General features: G+C 43.7%; 2 protein-coding genes across 3 annotated transcripts in view; both read left to right on the top strand.

Annotated features, from left to right (window-relative positions):
• nrcama (neuronal cell adhesion molecule a) overlaps window positions 1-5274 on the top strand; it is a 45146-nt gene extending 39872 nt beyond the window's left edge. For both annotated transcript variants that reach the window (XM_084038971.1, XM_084038972.1), the window contains 3 exons: window positions 486-617; window positions 705-783; window positions 1983-5274. In XM_084038971.1, coding sequence (XP_083895097.1) covers window positions 486-617; window positions 705-783; window positions 1983-2217 — 446 coding nt within the window. In that variant the 3' untranslated portion in view covers window positions 2218-5274. The remainder of the gene's footprint in view (window positions 1-485; window positions 618-704; window positions 784-1982) is intronic.
• A 2954-nt stretch (window positions 5275-8228) lies between these two features.
• Window positions 8229-14822, top strand: cntn1b (contactin 1b). The gene is made up of 23 exons (XM_084038649.1): window positions 8229-8363; window positions 8469-8504; window positions 8602-8728; window positions 8811-8992; window positions 9111-9206; window positions 9287-9499; window positions 9606-9705; window positions 9793-9977; window positions 10069-10193; window positions 10312-10429; window positions 10527-10677; window positions 10756-10883; window positions 10963-11135; window positions 11223-11346; window positions 11427-11594; window positions 11699-11848; window positions 11928-11998; window positions 12111-12363; window positions 12465-12586; window positions 13013-13202; window positions 13288-13409; window positions 13505-13661; window positions 13746-14822. Exons 1-23 carry the CDS (start codon window positions 8309-8311, stop codon window positions 13826-13828), a joined length of 3129 nt encoding a protein of 1042 aa, XP_083894775.1. The 5' UTR covers window positions 8229-8308; the 3' UTR covers window positions 13829-14822.
• Window positions 14823-21255: the final 6433 nt, after the last annotated feature.

The following is a 21255-nucleotide window of genomic DNA, read 5'->3' as shown; positions in this document are numbered from 1 at the left end:
GCCTCAGGGTAGACTTGTCTTTGGGTTTTTAATTGTCTTTCATTTTCCCATCCCCCATTCTGTCACGGCACTGTCTCATTCAGACATGCGCTGCTACATTCAGACATGAATGTACGGTAGTTAGTTTGCTAGTTAGCGCACAAGCATGTCAGGAGTTGACATCAAGTGTTTGATGCATGTCACTTAAAATCATCATTAAGAGGGCCATTATTTTACTCCTGTGGCTTTTTGTTTTTCCTTTTTATTGTGTTTACATCGCCTAAACCATCATTGCATATTAACCCATTTAAACATTTTATTTCTGTGTTTACAGCCGTTTTAATCTGTGTTGCTCATCACAAAGAAAACCACCATTTTAGCAGCCTGGATTGAGATTTTTGGACTGACAGTTGATCTTTACTTCTTGCCTTCCTGTGTGTGTCTGTGTGCGTGTGTGTGTGCGTGCGTGTGTGTGTGCGTGCGTGTGTGTGTGTGTGTGTGTGTAGCTGTACCTAGCCGGCAGGTGGACATTGCCACCCAGGGCTGGTTTATTGGACTGATGTGTGCCATCGCTCTCCTCATCTTGGTCCTCCTCATAGTGTGCTTCATCAAGAGGAACAAGGGTGGCAAATATCCAGGTATTACACACACACTATGAATAAAACAGGTAATTTCAAGTTTATTCACATGGACGGATGGAGAAAAATAAATGTATCATTTATCAGTGAAAGAGAAAGAAGATGCACACCAAGACCCGGAGATCCAGCCCATGAAGGAGGATGATGGGACATTTGGGGAGTACAGGTGAGAGAAGGAAAAGAAAAGACTAACATACGGCTAAGATAGCACCTCAACATACAGCAGTGTATGGGATTTATTTTATTTTTTTCATTCATTCTGTCCTAAATCCTAAAAACAAGATGAATAAAAATGTCATCACATCACATTTTTCTAAAGGCTCCTCAGGAGAGTTGAAACCAAGTAGTTGCTATGTGAAATGTATTTTTAACTTGTAGCAAAGCCGTCACTGTGCTTTAAATGTTTCCATACACATGCTTCTGTCTCGTTTGTGCATAAAAGAATAGATGCTCCGTGTGGCCCGTGAATTGCTTTTTCATGTGTCCTTCCATTCTTTGTTTTGTTGTTTTTTGGCGAGTTTAGGTCTATGGAGAGGTAAGACGTGATGGCGGTAAAACCAGCATGCAATTCTATAAAACACCTCAAGCTATGTCTCGGACTTGAGTCGAACTAAAAAAAAAAAAAAAAAAAGCAAGGGAGAGCACATCAGCTGATCTGGTTTATCATCCTCACTGACATAGTCAAACACCGTAACCACAGTTACGACATTAACACTGACATTTAACGTGACAAATGACTGCTTCTAGTTCCCTAGCTTCCATCATTTATTTATTTTTTTAATACAAATGCATTGAGCTTGCCTAGTTATGACTGAAATAGGATGATATTGAGCAAATGAACAGGCTTTAATTGTGGGGGAAAAAACTGAAAAATTTGCATTTTTGATGATTGCATGTAAACCAAAAGCATATTGGTTGATTTTATTTGAAAAATTGTCGATATATAAAGGTTTAGTATTGCAAGTGACTGAACAGCACGCATTTGCCAAATCTTTAGCAGTGGTCATCAACCCTAAATTAACAGCATCTAGACTTACAACGGCACTAACATTATAGATAACATTCTAAAATAGATGTAGCTGAGCTGCACCACTGTACAAGCACCCTTATGGCTGTTGTCACTGTGTATATGAACTGCTGTGTATGTTTGTCAATAACACTGTGCTACCAGAACATTTGACCAAACTGTACACCAGTGATATGTCCTGTGTGGTATTTGTGCAGTGGAAAAGCCAGACTACTCATGTAAACTGCTAATGCTTGGATAATCCTCTCTGACGACGGGGTTATTGACCACTGCAGGAAGAAAGTTGCTTGAATTATTTCCTGAATGACCTTTCCTCCAACCTATCTGACCTTTTGCAGTGACACGGAGGACCACAAGCCGCTGAAGGGCAGCCGGACGCCGTCCAACGGGACGGTGCGCCGCGACGAGAGCGACGACAGCCTGGTGGACTACGGCGAGGGCGGCGACGGACAGTTCAACGAGGACGGCTCCTTCATCGGCCAGTACAGCGGCAAGAAGGAGAAGGACACGCACGAAGGCAACGAGAGTTCGGAGGCGCCGTCGCCCGTCAACGCCATGAACTCGTTCGTCTAACAAAGGGGCGGCCTGACTGCGACGGTCGCTGCGGCCGCTCCTCGTCACCCTGGCAAGTGTGACCCATCTCTGTGGTGACAGTTGCTAAGGTGACAGCCGTTGTGGACACCTACTTGTACCATGGCGGCTGTCACTCCGGTGGCCCCCTCGCCAAGGCTACCTGTCACCAAGACTGCTGACGCCCTCATCTCCACCCCCCCGCCAACCCCCCTGTCACACTGTGACCTCTGATCGACACACGCTCAAAGACACCCCCCTCCCCCCCCATAAGCATTGAAAGAAGGTGTGAAAACGAGGGAGGCGAGGACTCCGAGTAAAGGGAAGGAGGAAGGAAGCAATATAGAAAAGCAGAAGGAATGTACCAGAGAGTTTCACCACTCTGAACAGAAGTGTGTGTGTGCGTGTGTGTGTGTGTTAGTGCCATTCGATCTCCTTTGCAAACATCCTAAACACGATATCCAAATATATATTTTATCAAAGTGCAGGACGTGACCCGCAGGCAAGCAAATATGCATCGAATCACCTTCGTAAAAAACACGTGCATGGAGTAAAATCATGATTCTATTTAGCATTTGACCACCTTGGCGTTGCAGAGGCAAGCCGTGTGTTGAGACTGTATATGGTGCACGCCTACTAGCGACTGGGTATTCCCTTTTTTTTTTTTTACCGTTTTGTTTTTTCAGTCAAAGTGTTAAATGGCGTACGATATATATATTATATATAGAGGAAAACAATTTGGGAGGGTCTCTGTGGATACTGCTGTGAAAAGTGTGACTCAAAGTAGAGGCTAGCAAAGTCTTTTGGCGACGGATGAAGTGTTGTACATACATAATAGAAAAAGAAGAAAAGCTATATTTCCAGGTCGGGGTTGTCCATTTGTAGTCATCGAAAAGCCTGGCTAGAAACACTCACCAGCCAGCCAGAACTCCCACATGTATTCCATTTGATTTATTTTAGCCTCATGTTTTCTCAAGCTTGTTCTTTGCTTGTGTTTTTTTTTTTATCCTCCCAATCCACACTGAACCTATGCTTCTTGTTGCTGAGCACCAACTGAACACAAGCGGAGCTGTGATTGATCCAGTGTCATTGTCAAGTTCTTCCGACCCCCCGGATCGTGGCCCACTGTGCAGGCCTTTCTTTTTAGGCATGTCCACTTATATAATGGCAGGAAAAAAAAAAGAGACAGGATGCAGTCGTGTACAATAAATGCACCTGAACAGGGTAAAGTGGTTTCTGGATTTGCAGACTTCGATGATGAAGCACGGTTTCTAGTGCCTTCGTAGAGAACAGTGATTTAGATCCATAGAGCTACATCCCACAGACCTGGGATCAGTGCGGTTCTCAAGGGTCCATGAATACTTTGCATAAAGGCTACACCATATAACTCAAAAGACTTGGGGGAAAATAAGCTCTGCTTCAGAATGCATTTGACAGGCATGTTAAAGCTTTTGTTTTGAGCGAGTTGGTCTCAGTTTGTGAAACATCCATGTGGGCTTATTAGCTGAAGACGACCTGTCGGTCTCACGTTGGGGTCCAGGGTTCCTACCAGGGCAATCACTGTACACTGGCGTTAGTTGTGAGGATTAATTTTCAGCTAGAGATTGTTAGTCTTGTTGACAATCATCACTTACCATCAGCACATTAAAGCAAATGTGTGGAATATTAAAAATGGACACCTCACGAGACGTCGTCATGTGTTCATTTTAAACGTCCTCCTCCTCACACATTCGTCGGGAGGCGGAGCCGCTGCTCCAGCAGCTCTAAACTACTGCCAACCTACTCACCAGGTAACTGCCAACGGGAACCAGGCTCACCATCTGGTCCGGGCTGCTGTTATAGAACGGGACTCACTGGTAGCACTTAGAAATGAAGGGGTGGGAGGGGGGGGAAAAAATTGCGTAATGATACCGAATGTGGGGGAAACAAATGTATCTGTTTATGTGAATGAAAATATTGCTCGTTTTCACTGCAAATGGTAAACACACTGACTTTGGTTTATGCATTTAACCTGATATCTGTGTACGTCGTCACGTCTGAGCCGCAGCACTCAGTGAGTTTTTCTATTTCTGTACATGAATGAAGCTCGTGTGTGAATGTGTGGGTGCACGAGTGTGTGTGTGCGTGTGTGTGTGTGTGTGTGTGTGTGTGTGTGTGTGTGTGCAGCACATGCATGCTACTGTTTCACAGCGTGTGTGATGTATAAAATCAACGGTCTATAATTCTGACGCGTGTGTCTACTCAACAGGAGACACAAGCCTTTTTTTTTTTTTTCTTTTCTTTCCAGAGAACATTTTCACATCTTAGGTTTATCATAACTTGCATCAAGTTTTTTACGTTGTGATGTGTCGGCTTTCAACGTGTAGATATTTCTGTTGTATTTTGTAAATAACGGCTTGACTTGAGAGCAGATGCGTCGAGGTCAGAGGTGAGAGCTTGACCTCAATCGGCCCCACTGCATTATGGATAGGAGGGCGTTGCGTGAGACTATTTACAGTTTTCACTCTTTCATTTGCTGTGAAATTTCTTTTCTTTTTCTTTCTTTTTTTTTACTCGTCAGGTGAAATGAAATGTTTAGCCTATCAGGTATCAAAGGAGATTATTTAACTTGTGACTGAGCTCTTGTGACACCTGTATTGTTTCTGTCTCTGACAGTTCATGCACCTTTTCTGTATTTTTTATAAACAGGTACACGCTTAAACAAGACGTGTCATCACAAACTGTTGCCCCAAACTCGACATCAGATGGAACCGACACGTCCTTTTTAAGAGTGTGCACTTAAAAAAACAACAAAAAAAAGTGTAATTTGGAGCATACAGAAGGATGGACGGATACGCAGACTGGCATTTTAGAGTGTGAATACCCTGGAAACAATGTTCTAGTGACTGGTGAACAGTAGGATATACAGTATATGATATAATTTGACATTCTGGTTAATGTTGAAGCTACATGAGAAGCATGAACGGCTGTTGAAATGGTTTAATCTACAATATAATATTGCAAAAATATTTTGTATTTCAAATGAAGATAAAAAAAATGAAATAAATGTTGGTTTCAGGATTTCAAATCAATTGTTTCTTTTATGTGGTTATGCATGCAGAGCAAATGTGTGTGTGTGTATAGCTCCACCTAGTGCATGAAAGTGACATTTGGTTATCTGTCATAATAACCCCACAAAGATAAACCACTGCAAATTAATCCGTGGAGGATTAACATACATCTGTTGTATGTGCTGCAGCTTTATTGTAGTTTTCCATATGGAGTCGTTCTCAAAGGACAAACAAATAAAAAAAACAACATTGCTAAAAAACAGATTAAAATCACAACTTCAAGATTCAAGATGTATTTTGTCAAAATCAGAATACATTCAAAGGGTAGGAAATAAAAAAATAAATAAAAATAAATCTATAATAGATGCTAAAGAAAATTAAATGGTGGATTATTCTTCAACTTCAACCCTTTTTTTTAATCAAAACTGGTCACATTGTAGAGGAATAAAGAAAAAAATCACTCATGCAATTGATGTCTGGAGTCTGTTATTAATAATAGATTGAACTGAGGGTAATTTATGATGCACAGCACATGGCGATGGAGGGATATGGACTCTAGACTGTCTAGGCACCTTTTCTGCTCCATATTTGTCTACATCAAATGCATGTTAATATTACTATTAAGACATATGTAGTGCATATGGGTATATGATCAATTATTGCATTTGCTGCCTTCTAAAACATTATTTTTCAATCAAATCTAATCTATCTAATTGATATTAAAATAACCAATAATATTCCACTAAAAACGACAACTTAAAATCCTTGTCCATAAAGGCTTTATCCCCCCTGTCTGCGATGCGCAGCAGCATGATCCCGCCCATACTCCTCGTTGACCAATCGCAGGCGCGTCCTCGTCGCCAAACCTCAGAGCTGTCACTCAGCCGCTCTCCTCCAATAGAAAAGTTGCGATGAGGAACGGGACGCTCCGGCGGGTGGGCTGCGGGGCGATGCGTTTCGGGTCCAGGTGTGCCACGCGGACAGGGTACTGAAAATATCCGCCTCAAAAGGTAAGAACGACGCCACATGCTGAGTGTGCGTGCATGATGCGTGACGGCTCGTGTGTCTGGGCTGAGTGCGGCTGATGTGGAGGATGTGTTCGGCGCTGAAATGGACCGGCACAAGGAGATGCCATACCGCAATGCAGAGCAGCGGATTACCGGTGCCGCTCAGTCGTCATTAGGGCGAAGTGATGTAAGCGGGCTGCGCAGTTATTTTGGGGGGAATGACTGCGGCAAAAGTGAGCAGTTTTTTTAAAAATGTTATAGTTTCTCACTCTGCACAAGATAAGAAAGTGTGTTTCAGGGAGGTGAAAAGTGTCGGATGCTGCATGCGTCAGAGGCGCAGGAGGGTGCGGGATGCAGCATGGCATCCGTGTGGTAAAGGGCAACATGTCCTTCAAGGGCGAGAGGGCAACTCCCTTCTAAATCAAACACTGTTTAAAGATTGTTTTCTCTACTGTACTGCTGCATCTCAATACATCTTTTTGGTTAGTGTGACATTGCAAATTCTGATATCCAGTGTATCCACATATCGTATATATAGTATATATTACTTTTATTTACCCCTGGACTGCAACTGAAAAATGCAAAACCTATTATAGTCCAACAACACTCTTCCCTCACATCTTCAACATCAAGCCTGATTTGATTCCCTGCCTTTATTGACATCTTCATGTTGTTGTGACAGACAGCAGACATCCAGAACCAGCACTTTAACCCACTAACCAACCCAGAAAACCACAAGATGAAAACAATCTTTTTTTGATTCAGACAGACAGATATACACACAGCAATCCTGGTTATTCGGGCAGTCACTAAGACACTGGGCTTTAATACGTGAGCTGACCTAAATTTCGCTTTGGTCTGTCAAAGAGGATCTGTGACGGGATTATCGCTGGGGGGGGGGGGGGACGCCATGACAACTCACTCTGATGAATTGATCAGAATAGGCCGTAGAACAGATTGATGTCTTTCGGAAGCTTGTGCATCAAAGTCAGGTGATTTGTTTGTGGCCTGTGAAGCAGCACCATGACTCTTAAGGAACATGGGAAGCAGATGCAGTGTAGGTGCTGCCAACTGCTGCTGTACTGTTGTGCTATTAATGTTGAGTCATCAAGAGTGCTGCAGTCTCTGCATGTGGATGGTTGCCTACCTCTTCTCTCTCCCTCACACACACACACACACACACACACACACACACACACACACACACACACACACACACACACACACACACACTCATGCTGGCTCCTTTTCCTCCCTTCATTTTGTCTGTTTCTTCTCACAACAAGAATGACTCAGCAAAGTTGGTCTACACTGCTGGCAGACAGATGATTGCAATTTTCCTCATTTCCTGTTGTGTCCTTGAACACATCCCCTTGGCCTGAGTGATTCCCCCCCTCAAATGTTAGAATGTATTGCACAAGAGAGGCATTCAGTGCTGCAGTGTTGTCTCATGCCTTAAGAATGTCAAGTTCTCCACTGAGACTATTGTGATTCTGCAAAATCAGGCCTTCTCCATCCCGTTCTGTTTGTTCCTCCCCCAGACTTTTATCCCTCTTCGTGTCTCTGTCTTTCCCAGTACATCCTGCAAGAGTCGAAACACACAGCTACCGCTAGGTCGTCCTGCAGAAGTGATGCGTAAGCATGTGTGACGGCGCAGCAGGAGCTGTCTCGCTGCTGCAGTGCTACCTTGTTTTGTTCCCTAGTGTTAGTGTGTGTCAGTGCACACACACATACACACACACACAGTACAGGCCTGCATGTCTCTGCAGGTGCATGTCCTTGGAGGATGTGATGACTATTTTCAGTGTTCTGCCGAGTCATCCACTTCCTGATTCATTTATATGAACAAGGAGGTTTCCAGCATGTTCTGCACTCTGCTTCCAGTGTGGGAAAATCATGCACAGTCATCAGTCTGGATATACCTTGACAGCCTCATTTCTTTTCGTCTCTTCTTCAGCCCTCTCCAGTCCATCGACGTATTGTTTGCCCATCCGCCTTACTCACGTATAGCTGCAATAAATCGATTTGTTGACCGCCATGGCTTCCACTGCTTTACTGCTGCTGGCGCTCTCCTCCTCAGTCTCCCTCACAGGTAAGAGGCACTGGGATGCCTGGAAATGTACACACACATTAAACCCTTTAAATTCTGTCTAAGCCCTGCACGATTAGCGGACACGACTGTGTTTTCACTTTGCAGTGGCGGTCCTATTTGGTGAGCCTCGAATCTTTGGAGGTGAGTTTCCTGTAATTGTGTTCCAATTGAGTATTAGAAAAAAAAACATGCATGTGTCAGAAAATGTCATGGATGAATTTCAATGAAAATCTCTCAGATGATGCTACTGGATACGGCCCCATCTTTGAGGAGGAGCCGGTGGATGTGGTCTACACCGAAGACTCCCCCGATGGGAGAATCTCTATGAACTGCAGAGCGCGAGCGAACCCACCTGCTTCATACAGGTCACACTACAGAAGATTTACATCTGGGATTTACGGTGTTTATACCACGAATAAACCATATTGTGTAATGTATCACTGCTAGGTGGCGCCGTGATAACTGGGAAATCAAGCTGATGGAGCAGCCGGATGATCACTACAGCCTGGTGGGGGGGAACCTGGTCATCACCAACCCCAGACAGAAGAAACACGCCGGGACGTACATCTGCGTAGCCAAGAACATTTACGGCACCGTCATCAGCAAGGAGGCCCGCGTCAAGTTTGGATGTGAGCACGTGAACCCTAGTGGTGCAGCAGGGAATTACAACTCATGCATGATATTCTTTTTTCTTGGTGTCACAGAAGTTTCAATCCGTTATTTTCTCCTCATCTGCACGTCATGTAGTCGTGGAGGAGTTTCCCCAGGAGGACAGAGACCCGGTGTATGTCAAAGAAGGACAAGGGGCTGTTCTTTTGTGTGCACCTCCAAAAGCGTGGCCACGTACGTACAGGTCCTTTATGCCTCAAAGAGAAAAGACAGTTTTGCGGCGATAAATATAACGGTATTTTTTTCTTTTTCAGAGGAGGTGACCTACCGCTGGATCTTCAACGAGTTCCCGGTTTTCCTGTACACGGATCGCCGTCGCTTCGTCTCCCAGAAGACGGGGAACCTGTACATCTCCAAAGTCGAGGCTCAGGATGCAGGAAACTACTCCTGCTTCGTTTCCAGCCCCATCACCGGGAAGAGTGTCTTCTCCAAGTTCATCCCTCTCATCCCTCTCGCCCCCGAGGATGGTGAGCGAAACGTTCTAATTTAGAAAGAAAACAATTACAGAAAATATATACACGTCAGATCTGCCATATTGAACGTTTTGGATGTAATTTACTTTCTTGGCCTCAGGTGAGGAGAGAAAATACCCAGCAGACATCAGGGTGAAGTTCCCAGATACTACTGCCATGCTGGCCTCTAATATTACATTAGAGTGCTTTGCTCTGGGAAAGTACGTTTTCATTTTTGCACTGAATTGACACGAGACGTATGCTTTCACATTCAGGCACTGGTTTATTGTATCTGTGTGTCTGTGCAGCCCGATCCCTCATATTGTTTGGAGGAAGGTGGACGCCACAGACCTCCCGGCGACTCACGAGATCAGCGAATCAGGAGCCGCGCTTCACCTGTACAACGTGCAATACGAAGACGTGGGGGGATACGAGTGTGAAGCCATAAACACTAAAGGAAAGGACTGGCACAAGGCCTGGCTCTATGTGGAGGGTAAGGGATGCCAATGGAATGTACTTCCAACATTAGATGTAGATGATCTGGATATTGGGTTTCATTTTTAAGCCTGTGTTTGTTTGTCCAGCCGCTCCGGAGTGGGCAGAAACCATCAACAACACTCAGATCGACATCGGCTCAGAGCACACCATGCGCTGTGTGGCGTCAGGGAAGCCCTTCCCTTTCATCCGCTGGTACAAAGATGGATACATGGTAAAAAAAAAGAAGAAGAAAAGTCACAGATTTTGTCACCTGCCATTTAAGAAAAGTTGGCTTTTGTGCTTTCTTTGAAATCATTTTGACGTTTAGGTTGTGTGTGTGTGTTTTCCAGTATGGGAAGGGTGAGTTGAAGTTTTCCAGCCTCACTTTTGACGACTCTGGGATGTACCAGTGTATCGCTGAGAACTACTGGGGCATCAAGTACGCCAACGCTGAGTTGCGAGTCATCGGTGAGATTTGTCCAATAAAACAAATCCCTTCTTTCTAGAATATGATGACATTTGAGACAACGACTAAACATTGAAAAACACTTTTATCATCCTACAGCCTGTGCTCCTACGTTTGAGTTTAACCCGGTGAGGAAGCAGCTCCTCGGGGCTAAAGATGGCCGCGTGGTGATCGAATGCAAACCCCGAGCTGCCCCTCGGCCGCGCTACACCTGGATGAAGGGCAAGGAGCTCCTCTACAACAATTCACGGTCAGTCACCATGAGTGTGCGGCTGTGCCTCACCCGTCCACTGTCAAGCAGCTCAACGCCATTGTGTTTCACTTTCAGCATCGCCATCATGTTTGACGGGAGTCTGGAGATCCTCAACGCCACCAGCAACGACGAAGGCCTGTACACCTGCTTTGCCGAGAACGACAGAGGGAAGGCCAACAGCTCCGGCTTTCTCACCATCACAGGTCCGCCAACATTGCGTGTGTCCGTAGTTAAGTTTACAGTGAGCCAGCCGGTATAACAATCTCTGTTCCTTCCCCTTAGAGGCCACCAGCATCACAGAACCACCCGAAGACACCGAGGTGGAGGTGGGCGACGAGGTGATCCTGAGGTGCGCCGCTTCGTATGACCCCATGCTGGACATCACGTTCATCTGGGCCATAGACTTCAGGGTCATCGACTTCGACTCCGAGTGGCAACACTACGAACGTGTCATGGTAGGGTGATGGTTTCCCTTCTCGCCTCCATTCCCATCTGACACCGATGCCCTCCCGACCTCACTCTTTCATCCCCTTGATGCTCAGAACGACGACGGCAGCGGTGATTTGAGAATAAAGAACGTCCAGATTTGGCACGAAGGCCGCTACACGTGCACGACTCAGACGGTGGTGGACAGCGATACTGCATACGCCGACCTCAGGGTCGTAGGTCAGTCCGGTCATGGAGGCACAGCTTTATTTTTTTAACACGGTGCCTTCGTTCCAACGTGCCTTTCCTCCCTGATCCAGGAGTTCCCGGGCCTCCCGGTGTGATCCGGGTGGAAGAGATCGGGGACTCGTGGGTGAAGCTGTTGTGGTCTAAAGGATCAGACCACAACAGCCCCATTCTCTCCTACACCATTCAGACCAGACACTTCTGGGCCCTGAATGAAGACGACTGGAAGGACGCCAGCTCCAGTGAGTACTGCTCTCTGCCTTTAGGGGGCCAACTCGCACCGAATCCAAGCATTCTGACCTTATATGTTCTGATTGCTTCAACCTGCCCTTTGTGTCTCCTTCAGTGCCGACCTTTCTCGACGGCAATATGGAGAGGGCCGAAGTGACAGACCTGTACCCCTGGATGGAGTACCAGTTCAGGATCATCGCCACCAACGAGTACGGCTCTGGAGAGGCCAGCATCCCCTCCCTGAAGATCAAAACCTGGGATGCTTGTAAGGAGAAAGTGACATGTTTTAGTCAGGACAGGTGTAGGGGAAAACAAAACCTCAATGACATTTTTCCTTTTTTCAGCTCCAGTGGTTTCTCCCACTGATGTGAATGGTTATGGGAGTCGAGATGGCGAGATCATCATCACGTGGAAAGTAAGCGAGAACTCGCATTCACGTATTATCGCATCCCGAAAGCATCCCCACATGCAACAAAATCTAATCTTAGTCTTTCCTTTTTTCCCTCTTTCCACTCCTGACACGTCAGCCTGTGGAGCCGTGGTATTTCTCCGGCAAAAAATTTGGCTACATCGTGGCGTTCAAGCCTCACGATGCCTACGACTGGATGTACGAGACGATTTCCGACCCCGAGACGAGGCGTTACGTCCACAAGGACTCTTTCTTCATTCCCACTGATGAAGATTTCCAGGTCAGAGAGTTTCAGGTGAAGATCAAGTCGTTTAACGTGAAAGGAGACGGACCATTCAGCCTCACCAAGGTCATCTACTACCCAAGAGATGGTTAGTTTGCTGTCAGTTTATGGTTCTTAAATCCCCTTTTGAAATATAAAGTAAAGTAAGACACTAAAGTTGTTTTCTCATCCATTTGTCTGATTCTTCAGTACCCATAGAGTCTCCGACAGACGTCTACGCCAGGCCGGTGTCCTCCACCGAAGCTCTGGTCTGGTGGCTGCCTGTGGTTGACACTGGTACAGGCCTGCAGCAGTATATTGAGGGATACCAGGTACAGAGCTTTTACTGTGGAAGTTGCACACTGATTATTTCAGTCTCTAAAATCTAAAATAAAATGTCTGAAGGCCTAATTTATTTAATGGCAGAGACTTGTAGCCATTTAAAGATGAAATAGTATTGATTACAAACCTAGTAAAATATCAAAGTTTTGCATTAACAAACAGAAATTAGTGACTGGTGGCAAAAAAAGACACAGTTGAATAGAAATTAGATTGGTAGTAGCTTACGTATCCACATGTCATATTTTGTTTTCCCAGAAGAAAAGATGATTTTTATAGAAAAATATCAAGGAATTAATCAATTTTTTGCGTGTATTGAATAGGTGAACCATATGCCAGGGGATGTGATTTTTAAATTTCTCTCTTCATCCATTGATTGCTACATCATCTGATTTCACGTCTTGTTTCTTACTCACCAGGTGAAATACTGGAGAAAGTACGACGATCCGGAGCCGGGAGCAAACCGCATATTTGTTTCAGCCACAGTCAACCAGACCCGGCTGGAGAACATGCTGCCAGACGCTCACTACCTCATCGAGGTCCGTGCCTTCAACGGAGCCGGCCTCGGACCCCCCGGTGAACACTGTGAGATGTTCACAAAGAGACCACGTAAGACTTTATCACTCACAATCCATCTGCACTTGCAATAAGAGTGATTAATATAGACGTGGCTTTAACATACGAATCTTTACAGCACCACCAGAGGCGCCCAGGATGTGGCGCTACGTTACCTGGACAGGACAGTGGTTGTATGTGTGGTGGGATCATATCCAGTACGACTGGTTTGGCAATATTTCTTTCCCACTGTACTACAAGGTGGGTGTGGAAAGCTTTTCTTCTTTTTTTTTTTTTCATTAAATCTGATACTCACATTTACATGGAGGTAACAGCAACTGCTTTTTGTTTTAAAGGTCATGTTCAGAAAGACGGGCTACATCTATGGGAAAGTCTATGTCACTGGCTGGCACTTCATGGACTTCCCCATGCCTCAGTTCGGAGACTATGAGCTGATGGTGCGCGGCCGCTATGAAGGAGGGGACGGCCCAGTCAGGAAGATTAGGATTAAGGGTAAAGCTAAAATATAAAATATACATATTAAGATAAGTTTTCTCCTCTTTGTCCATTTGTCTGATGGTGTTTCTTCTTCCTCAGGTAAAGCGCCAATGACCACGCCCGCTCTCAGCCTGGTGTCTACGGTGCTGCTGGCGCTGTGCATTGTGGGATTGGGAATGTAAGCACTGCCACGAGTGACATGTATATAATAATAGACTCTAGGAAGTAAACATGTGGATAGAAGAGATCCAGTCTTCACCTCCAAACACTTCACACTTGGTCAAGATCCTACATCATGCATCCGCTCTGCTGCAACACGACGCAGGAAGTTGGTTTTCACAGCAAAGAAACACAAACATCAAGTGTTTTTTTTATGGACTTTCTTTATCATCTACATGAAAACACAGCAGTGCTGCTGTAAGACCCCTGCATTGGCTACATCTGTATGCCAGAAGATCCAAAATGTCTTTTGATTACAGATAAATTCCCAAATTCAAAGCCAAAACAACCAAGACAGATGCGAAATTGTAGGCTGATATGATTAAGTTTTCAGAAAAATCATTTCGTAGCATTTTGCTAAACATGTAACTGTTACTTTTCTATCATTCAACCTCCTTCATGTTCTAACCACTGTTTCCTGTTTGGAGCTGAAACGAACTGGACCAACATTACTCTACCAAAGTAGAATTCATAACAATCACTAGAAATCTCTCAGATGGTCAAGCAATGAAGATTATATATAGATCAAAGGATGTGTGACTGTGTGTAGATTCTATGAACATATGCCACTTATCTTTTTTTTTTCTTGGAACATACAGTATATCACATATTTTGAACAAGCTTATTCTTCACAATCATGTTTTAACTTTTTTAGATTGATTTCCTCGGTTTCTTCCATGCTGCTGTGTGACAGGTGTAGACGATGCCTGCCTAATCATTTAATTTCCTCACCACAATCATGTGCATAGACGATTAACGAATTCATTCTTGCCGCTTAAATGAAAGCCATATCACTTTAATGACTTTAATTCCCTTTGAGACCAGTGATGATTTCTGAATGTAATATCTGAATGTACCAGGAGGCCAGGGTTGGACAGAAATCATTGTATATCACATATATGTATGCTTATTTCCTTTATGTCAGGTTACAAGACCATTAAACACTACAACGACCTATATTGTCTCAATGGTGTTAGTCATTTTTTTTAATCAGCCAATTACAGGCGTTCCTCTCAACACTGTGGGTGTGTCCATCTCAGACAAAACCCCCGTTCAACCAGACACCAACCATCATCACTTATATTTTGGAAAATATTCAATCCAGTAATTTCTCAAAAGCTGCATTTAGAATTAAGGAAGTATCCTACTATTAAATACATAATTTTCACAAATATAATATATGTTTTTCTCTTCCTGACTTGTTTAGCGCTCTCAGAAACTGCAAACTGAAATGCAATGTGTGATTTCACTCAGCAGATGTCAGTATATCCATGTGCCATTTACCAACATTTCCAGTATCACTCTGTCCAATCACATAAGGTATATACACATACATATATATTATTTCTAATCTGAAGTTTGACATATCCATTTTATCGTCTACAGTTTCTTTGCAAAGCAGGCTTGTTAAGAATCAAAGTTTGATTTTCTGTATGAGTGGGTATACTACATTAAATGTAGTGTTGGTTTCTTTGCTCATTCATTCCCTGCATAGCATATCCATCATTTCCTGTGGTGTTTCAGAAAAAAATGTCTGTGTGCTTTTGTTTGTTGTATAAGGTACTCTCTATTAAGGAGGCTTTTATCTCCCCTGTCTCCACCTCCATTACCGGCAATAACCCCATTTTACCTCCTTCCCTTCAAACAAATTACCAAGACACAGAAAATCCCATGTGAGGCTGAAATCAATGCTGCTATCTTTTACAAACACATGCACAAAGGTGAGTCCTCCTCGGCAGGGAGGCGAGTCGTCCTTTTTATTCATATCTTCTGAGATGCAACATAGCAGTGGGTTTTGTTCCAGCGTGTGATGAAGTACCTAAGTTGTGTCCTGCTTATATTCTGTTTTATCAGAGTGCATTTACATGTGGAGGATCTGACTGATATTGAGCTAAGATATGTGCAGGAAGCACATCACCCCTTTGGGCCATTACTGTAAATAAGAAAGGCGATTCGGCCAACTCGCCTGATCGAGGTGAATATTCAGACAAAATCTGGCATCATGCCGTACTATCAAAATAAAATGCATGCATATGCACAGTAAGGGGTGACACTATTATCATACACACCACATCTTAAGGCACTGTGTAATACCTAAAACCTTATATTATACCCTACATGGGTTCCCTGATAAATGACAGTCGTCAATACAGCAGCCAGTTGACTACATCAATAGTTTTACAGAGCTTGAAATGAAATGATTAATCAATGAATACATATATTTAATAGACCAGTGATGGAAAGCAACTAAATAACTCTCAACTACAGATTTTACACACTTCACTTATCAACTGTATTTTCTACTACATTATATTTACAGCTACATTCAAGCTGCTCGACGGATTACTGATTTTTAATTTGTTTTAATTTCAAACAAAAGTGGTTGACTTAACTGTGACATCAAAATGCTGCTTAATGCTTAATAATCAGGAATAGTAATCCACTAATGAAATATAAACATAAATTGGCCGATCACGATGAGTACTTGTCCCTGTTCTTGCCCAATAAACTCCCTCTGTTCCTGACAGCAGGTATACTAATCCCAGGCATCAGAGACAGTGGATAAACTCCCAGGATGCACTGGAATGCAGCTGATTATTTACGTATTAGGTATTCCCTTTGCTGCTTTCCATTTGATCAGATGACGCTCTCTGGCTGTCAGGTTGGACCTGTGATGCTGGGAGCACATACATAGATTTAATAATAGAGCTGGATCCCCTTGATGCTCAAAGCTGGTTCAGTCGGTGTGATTTCTTACCTCTCGAATACACCGATTTATTTTTTCTTCTACAGCCTTTTAGCCCCATTTCCATTCTCTGAATTGTCCTTACACCGGTGGCTGTGTTTTGCACAACAGCACACCATGAATTTAAATAGAGAACACATTTAGCAGCAGTGTTGCAGCACTAATGGGAATGCTCTGAATGCTGTAATGCTGTAACGGTGGGAAAGCTGAAAATAATGCCAGCAAAGAGCCAAACCCCGGACATATGCATTAGCCTCCGCACTGGCCCATACATCGCATACATTTGGCAGGGGCCCCCCTGGCCTGCCAGCTAGTTAGCTACAGACTAGAGAAGCCGCTCCTGCTTGTCCCACAGAGCCGAGTAGCCCATTGAGCAACATCAGATGGCTCCCGGGAGTTTGGAAAAAAGCCACACTAAATCTCCCGGACCAATTTAGTGGGGCAGAGCTGGCTTGTGTTAGCAGCGCAGCTAACCCAGTTAGCAGCCTGTAAGAGCACCGTCGGAGGCCCCTCCCGCTGTTCGATTGGCCGAAATGGGTCGCGGTGTCAGATCAGGAAGTAATTGCCTCGTCTATGGATGGTTTATGACCCTGTTTACCCTGTGAAGAATCGCTCCTTCACATATCCCTCCTTCTGGTGGGTGGTACTTTGTCAGGCTGATGGTTGTGTGTGTGATGTAGGTGCCCTCTCACTATTAGTGAACAAAAAGAATGTGCACCTCGAGGCTTGAGGAAACCATTTTATCTGTATTGTGTGGCGTTGGAGGGGAATTGGTCCTTGCTGAGCATAGTGAACCCTCACAGAAAAGAGTTTTATTGTCCATTGGCTTAATTGAGAAACTTTATTATGGAAATATTCCCCAGATACCCAGTACCCGACACTTCTGTCTGAATTCAGAAATGACAACAGACAGGTTGAGCTATTGTGTGGCTCGGTTTTTGTGCGGCTCATCAGCCCCCCTGCCAGATTTGCTCCCCCCTGTACCAAGACCTCCTACTCTGTTTCGGCAAATCCTCTCCCTTCCTGTCTGTCTCATGCTGGCAGACCTGGAGCTTGGTATCGCTGATGCCAGAAAAACTGTTTCCAATCCTCTTTGAGTCCAATTAAAGATTAACAGCAGTATGTCTAGAGCCAGGGACCTTTATTACTGTAAATACTTTTTTTCAGCTTTTGTTGAGGGGATGTTCATTCAGTGCTGTTGCTGAAATTGGAGAAATGGGCATTCCATACAAAACGTGCCACGGTAGCAGCAGCGCTAGTAAACAGAATGTACAAGGACACATTCAATTGCTGGGATGAATTTATTCCTAGATCCGGATAGAATATTTCACTCACGTGTAACAAAGACAGAGGCATGTTGGTACTCTAGACTCAAATATCTCATCAACTTCTAGATGGATTGCCATCAAATTTAATACCCTAATGAATTTCTCTTTACTTTCAACAAGCGCCACCAACAGGTCAAAGTTGTCACTTATAAATGGATTGGCAGACTCTTACAGACGCATTCACTGTTAAGTCTTTTAATTAATTGACGTAACATAAATGTCATACCTGATAAACAGCAGCATGTTAGCATTATCATTGTTAGCATGTCCCACCCAAATACAGTACAGATACGACTTTAGTAAACCTCCACAGCTGATATGACATATCACCACTCTGCTCTCATGATCTGATTTAATATGTTTTAATGATTGAAGAGAATGAAGCAGTGCCAGGTTGTCTTTGCCTCTAATTGCTGAGAATCAGTCCCCAGTACTCATAATTACCAAGTCTTTCAGGTAGGGAGTTAGTCAGTCATCATCACTCTTCTTGTTTTCAACCGCAGTGCGATACAGCTTCTTAGTGTAGTGAAGCACAATGAGGTGTTGAACGCATCCTGGTAGTCCAGCCAAACTCCCCCCTTAGCTCCGCCCCCTGCCAAGGTGCGGTATAAAACGCCTTGGCTGCTGCTGTTCTGTTTTGCTTTGTTTTTGGTTAGGGTTGCTTTTTCTTTCTGATTAAGTTTGTTTTGAGATTGTTTACTTATCAATTGGGTTGTTGGTTTTTCGTTAACTTTTGATTTTCTTTGTTTCAACAAGTGTTTTCTTTCTTTTCTTGATCTTCAGGGTGGCCTGGGTGTCCTCAGGTGGGAGGCTAGGCACCGTGGTGGAACCTCATTCTGTTGTATGCAAGTTGGCTGTGGGGCTCTTCTAGTGCATGTTTTTATGTTTGCAGTGTTGCCCTCCAGAGTAGGGGGTGGTGGTTCTCTCCAGTAGCCTGTCCAATTGAGGCCCCAGTCCCCTGATTTTAGTTTATTATTCAATTTCATTTATGTTTTAGTGTTATAGTTTTGTTTTGATTGCGTTTTTGTTAATAAAATATATTTTCTTGTACCGTTTGAAGTCCCTTATTTTTAGTTTTCCTTTTAAGTTTCCTTTCACAATATCAAAATAAAACCTTTATTCTGTTTATACCATCTCTGCCTCATAAGTCTCGACTCTGTGCCCTTGGGTAAATTTGGTTTTCATATCCTGGGATGCAAGCCCCCAGGTGGCGTTGTTGACCCCTAAGTTGGTTCCCTCGGTTATCTTTATCCCCCCCCCCTTACTTTAAACCACTCGGAACTTTGCCACATTAGCAAGTGAAATTGCCAACAAAAGACAAAATTATTATATTCTGTATCTTGTGAAAGGACTTCTGGGATTAGTGTGGCATGCTCCCAGCTGACAAACATGAGGGCCATGCAGTGAAGGATGGATGTCCGCGGGGATTGGGGAGGGGAGCAGTGAGGCAGGAAACAAGCTCGAAAAAACAGACGGTGAGATGGGGGAAAGAAGATAGCCTTTGAAAGATGCCACTAAAATGAGGCAGCATCACTCGGTGCCTGTGAGGCAAAATCATCTCCTCGATCCCTCTACACACCCTCAGAATGGTGGCAGGATTTGTCACACGTTCCCTATTCAGGGAGGAGATGACCTGAAAGTGGAACATTAAAGTTTGGAAACATGAAAGTGTAACGGCTGAGCTACACCCAACAAAAAGTATCCTGTTCAAATCCACTCTTATACTGAAAGATGTCAGTCTGTGAGCTGTGATGAATGTGTCGACTTCAAATAAGCCCTCTGTGGAGTCTGTCTGTATTTCGTCTTTGCATCTGCATGCAAGTGTTTTTGCATCGTCCTTTGTCTCCGGTTTGAAATCGGGGGAATTTGCCTTTTGGGGGACATTTTTGCCTTTTTTTCTCTGACAGCAATCCGCAGATACAAAATCCCTTTCAGGCACACATCATCGCGCACTGGTGTCAGGAAGGCGAGCAGATTGCGTCAGTTGTTTGCAGGCTCAGGTTCAGCCAGACACAGCGGTTAGATAGTCGTTAGTGGTGCTGCCTTGTTGGGAACTGATCCAGTGCGTCTTCTTGCATTGCACGCATCTGTACGCAGCAGACACTGTCCACCTCAATGAGAAATTGTATCCTCTGTCAGTCATAACATTTTTATTCCCACTGAAAAAGACCAACACAGCAGTAAATATGTCACTGCGTATAAATGATGGCTTCCCTGTGTGGGCCAAATCGTAACAAATGTGTTGCATTGTACGCCTTCTTTGTCTGAGTATGTGACACTGATAGCAAACAGTTGTGATGTTCTGCTTTGACAGATGAATGTAATTATGGTCATAGTGTAACATTTCCCCCCAAGTTCCAAAACTCCAACAAATAAGCCTCATCGCCTCCATTAGGCCAAGCAGTGTAGTAGTAGTAGTGGTAGTAGTAGTAGTAGTAGTAGTAGTAGTAGTAGTAGTAGTAGTAGTAGTAGTAGTAGTAGTAATAATAATAATAATAATAATAATAATAATAATAATAATAATTTGTATTATTATTTTTTTCATTAGGGCTTCATGGTGGTGTAGGTTCGAATCCCGGCTGGAGGTACTTTGCTGCATGTCACATCCCCCTTTCTCCCCCATGTTTCCTCTCTGTTCACTGCTAAATAAACAGGTGTCTATGCAAGAAAATCATTCTTAAAAAAAAGCCATAGTCATGTTGTTAAAAAGAGTCATACTATAGCATGTCGAAAAAAAAAGTGAAAAATCGACAAATTTCATAAAATGTTGTAAAAATGATTTAAAAGTCATAACAGATGCTTGTATATCGCGTATCAATCAAAGTCTGAGTGTAGTGAGTGCAAAAAGGTCATGAAAAGGCTTAGTCATATTTTCAGTCAAAATATATTCTTAAAGTCAGTCAAAATATATTCTTAAAAAAATATTTAAAATGATTAAAAAGTCATATAAATCGCTCATATCGCTTGTCGCGTCAAGTCTGAGTGTAGTGAGTACAAAACAGCGATAAAAAGCCATGGTCAATTTTTCCAGGGAAAAAAAAAGTCATACTATAGCATGTCGAAAAAAAAGTGAAAAATCGACAAATTTCATAAAATGTTGTAAAAATGATTTAAAAGTCATAACATATGCTTATATATCACGTGTCAAGCAAAGGCTGAGTGAAGTGAGTTCAGGTGGCTGAGTGGTTAGAGTGCATGCCATTTACCCATGTATGCATATACGCAGCAGCCTCAGGTTCGAATCCCGGCTGGAGGTACTTTGTTGCATGTCACATCCCCATGTTTCCTCTCTGTTCACTGCTAAATAAACAGGTGT

Source organism: Eutrigla gurnardus, assembly GCF_963514095.1.
Source record: "Eutrigla gurnardus genome assembly, chromosome: 21".
NCBI lineage: Eukaryota > Metazoa > Chordata > Actinopteri > Perciformes > Triglidae > Eutrigla > Eutrigla gurnardus.
This window is presented reverse-complemented; position numbering and strand designations above follow the sequence as displayed.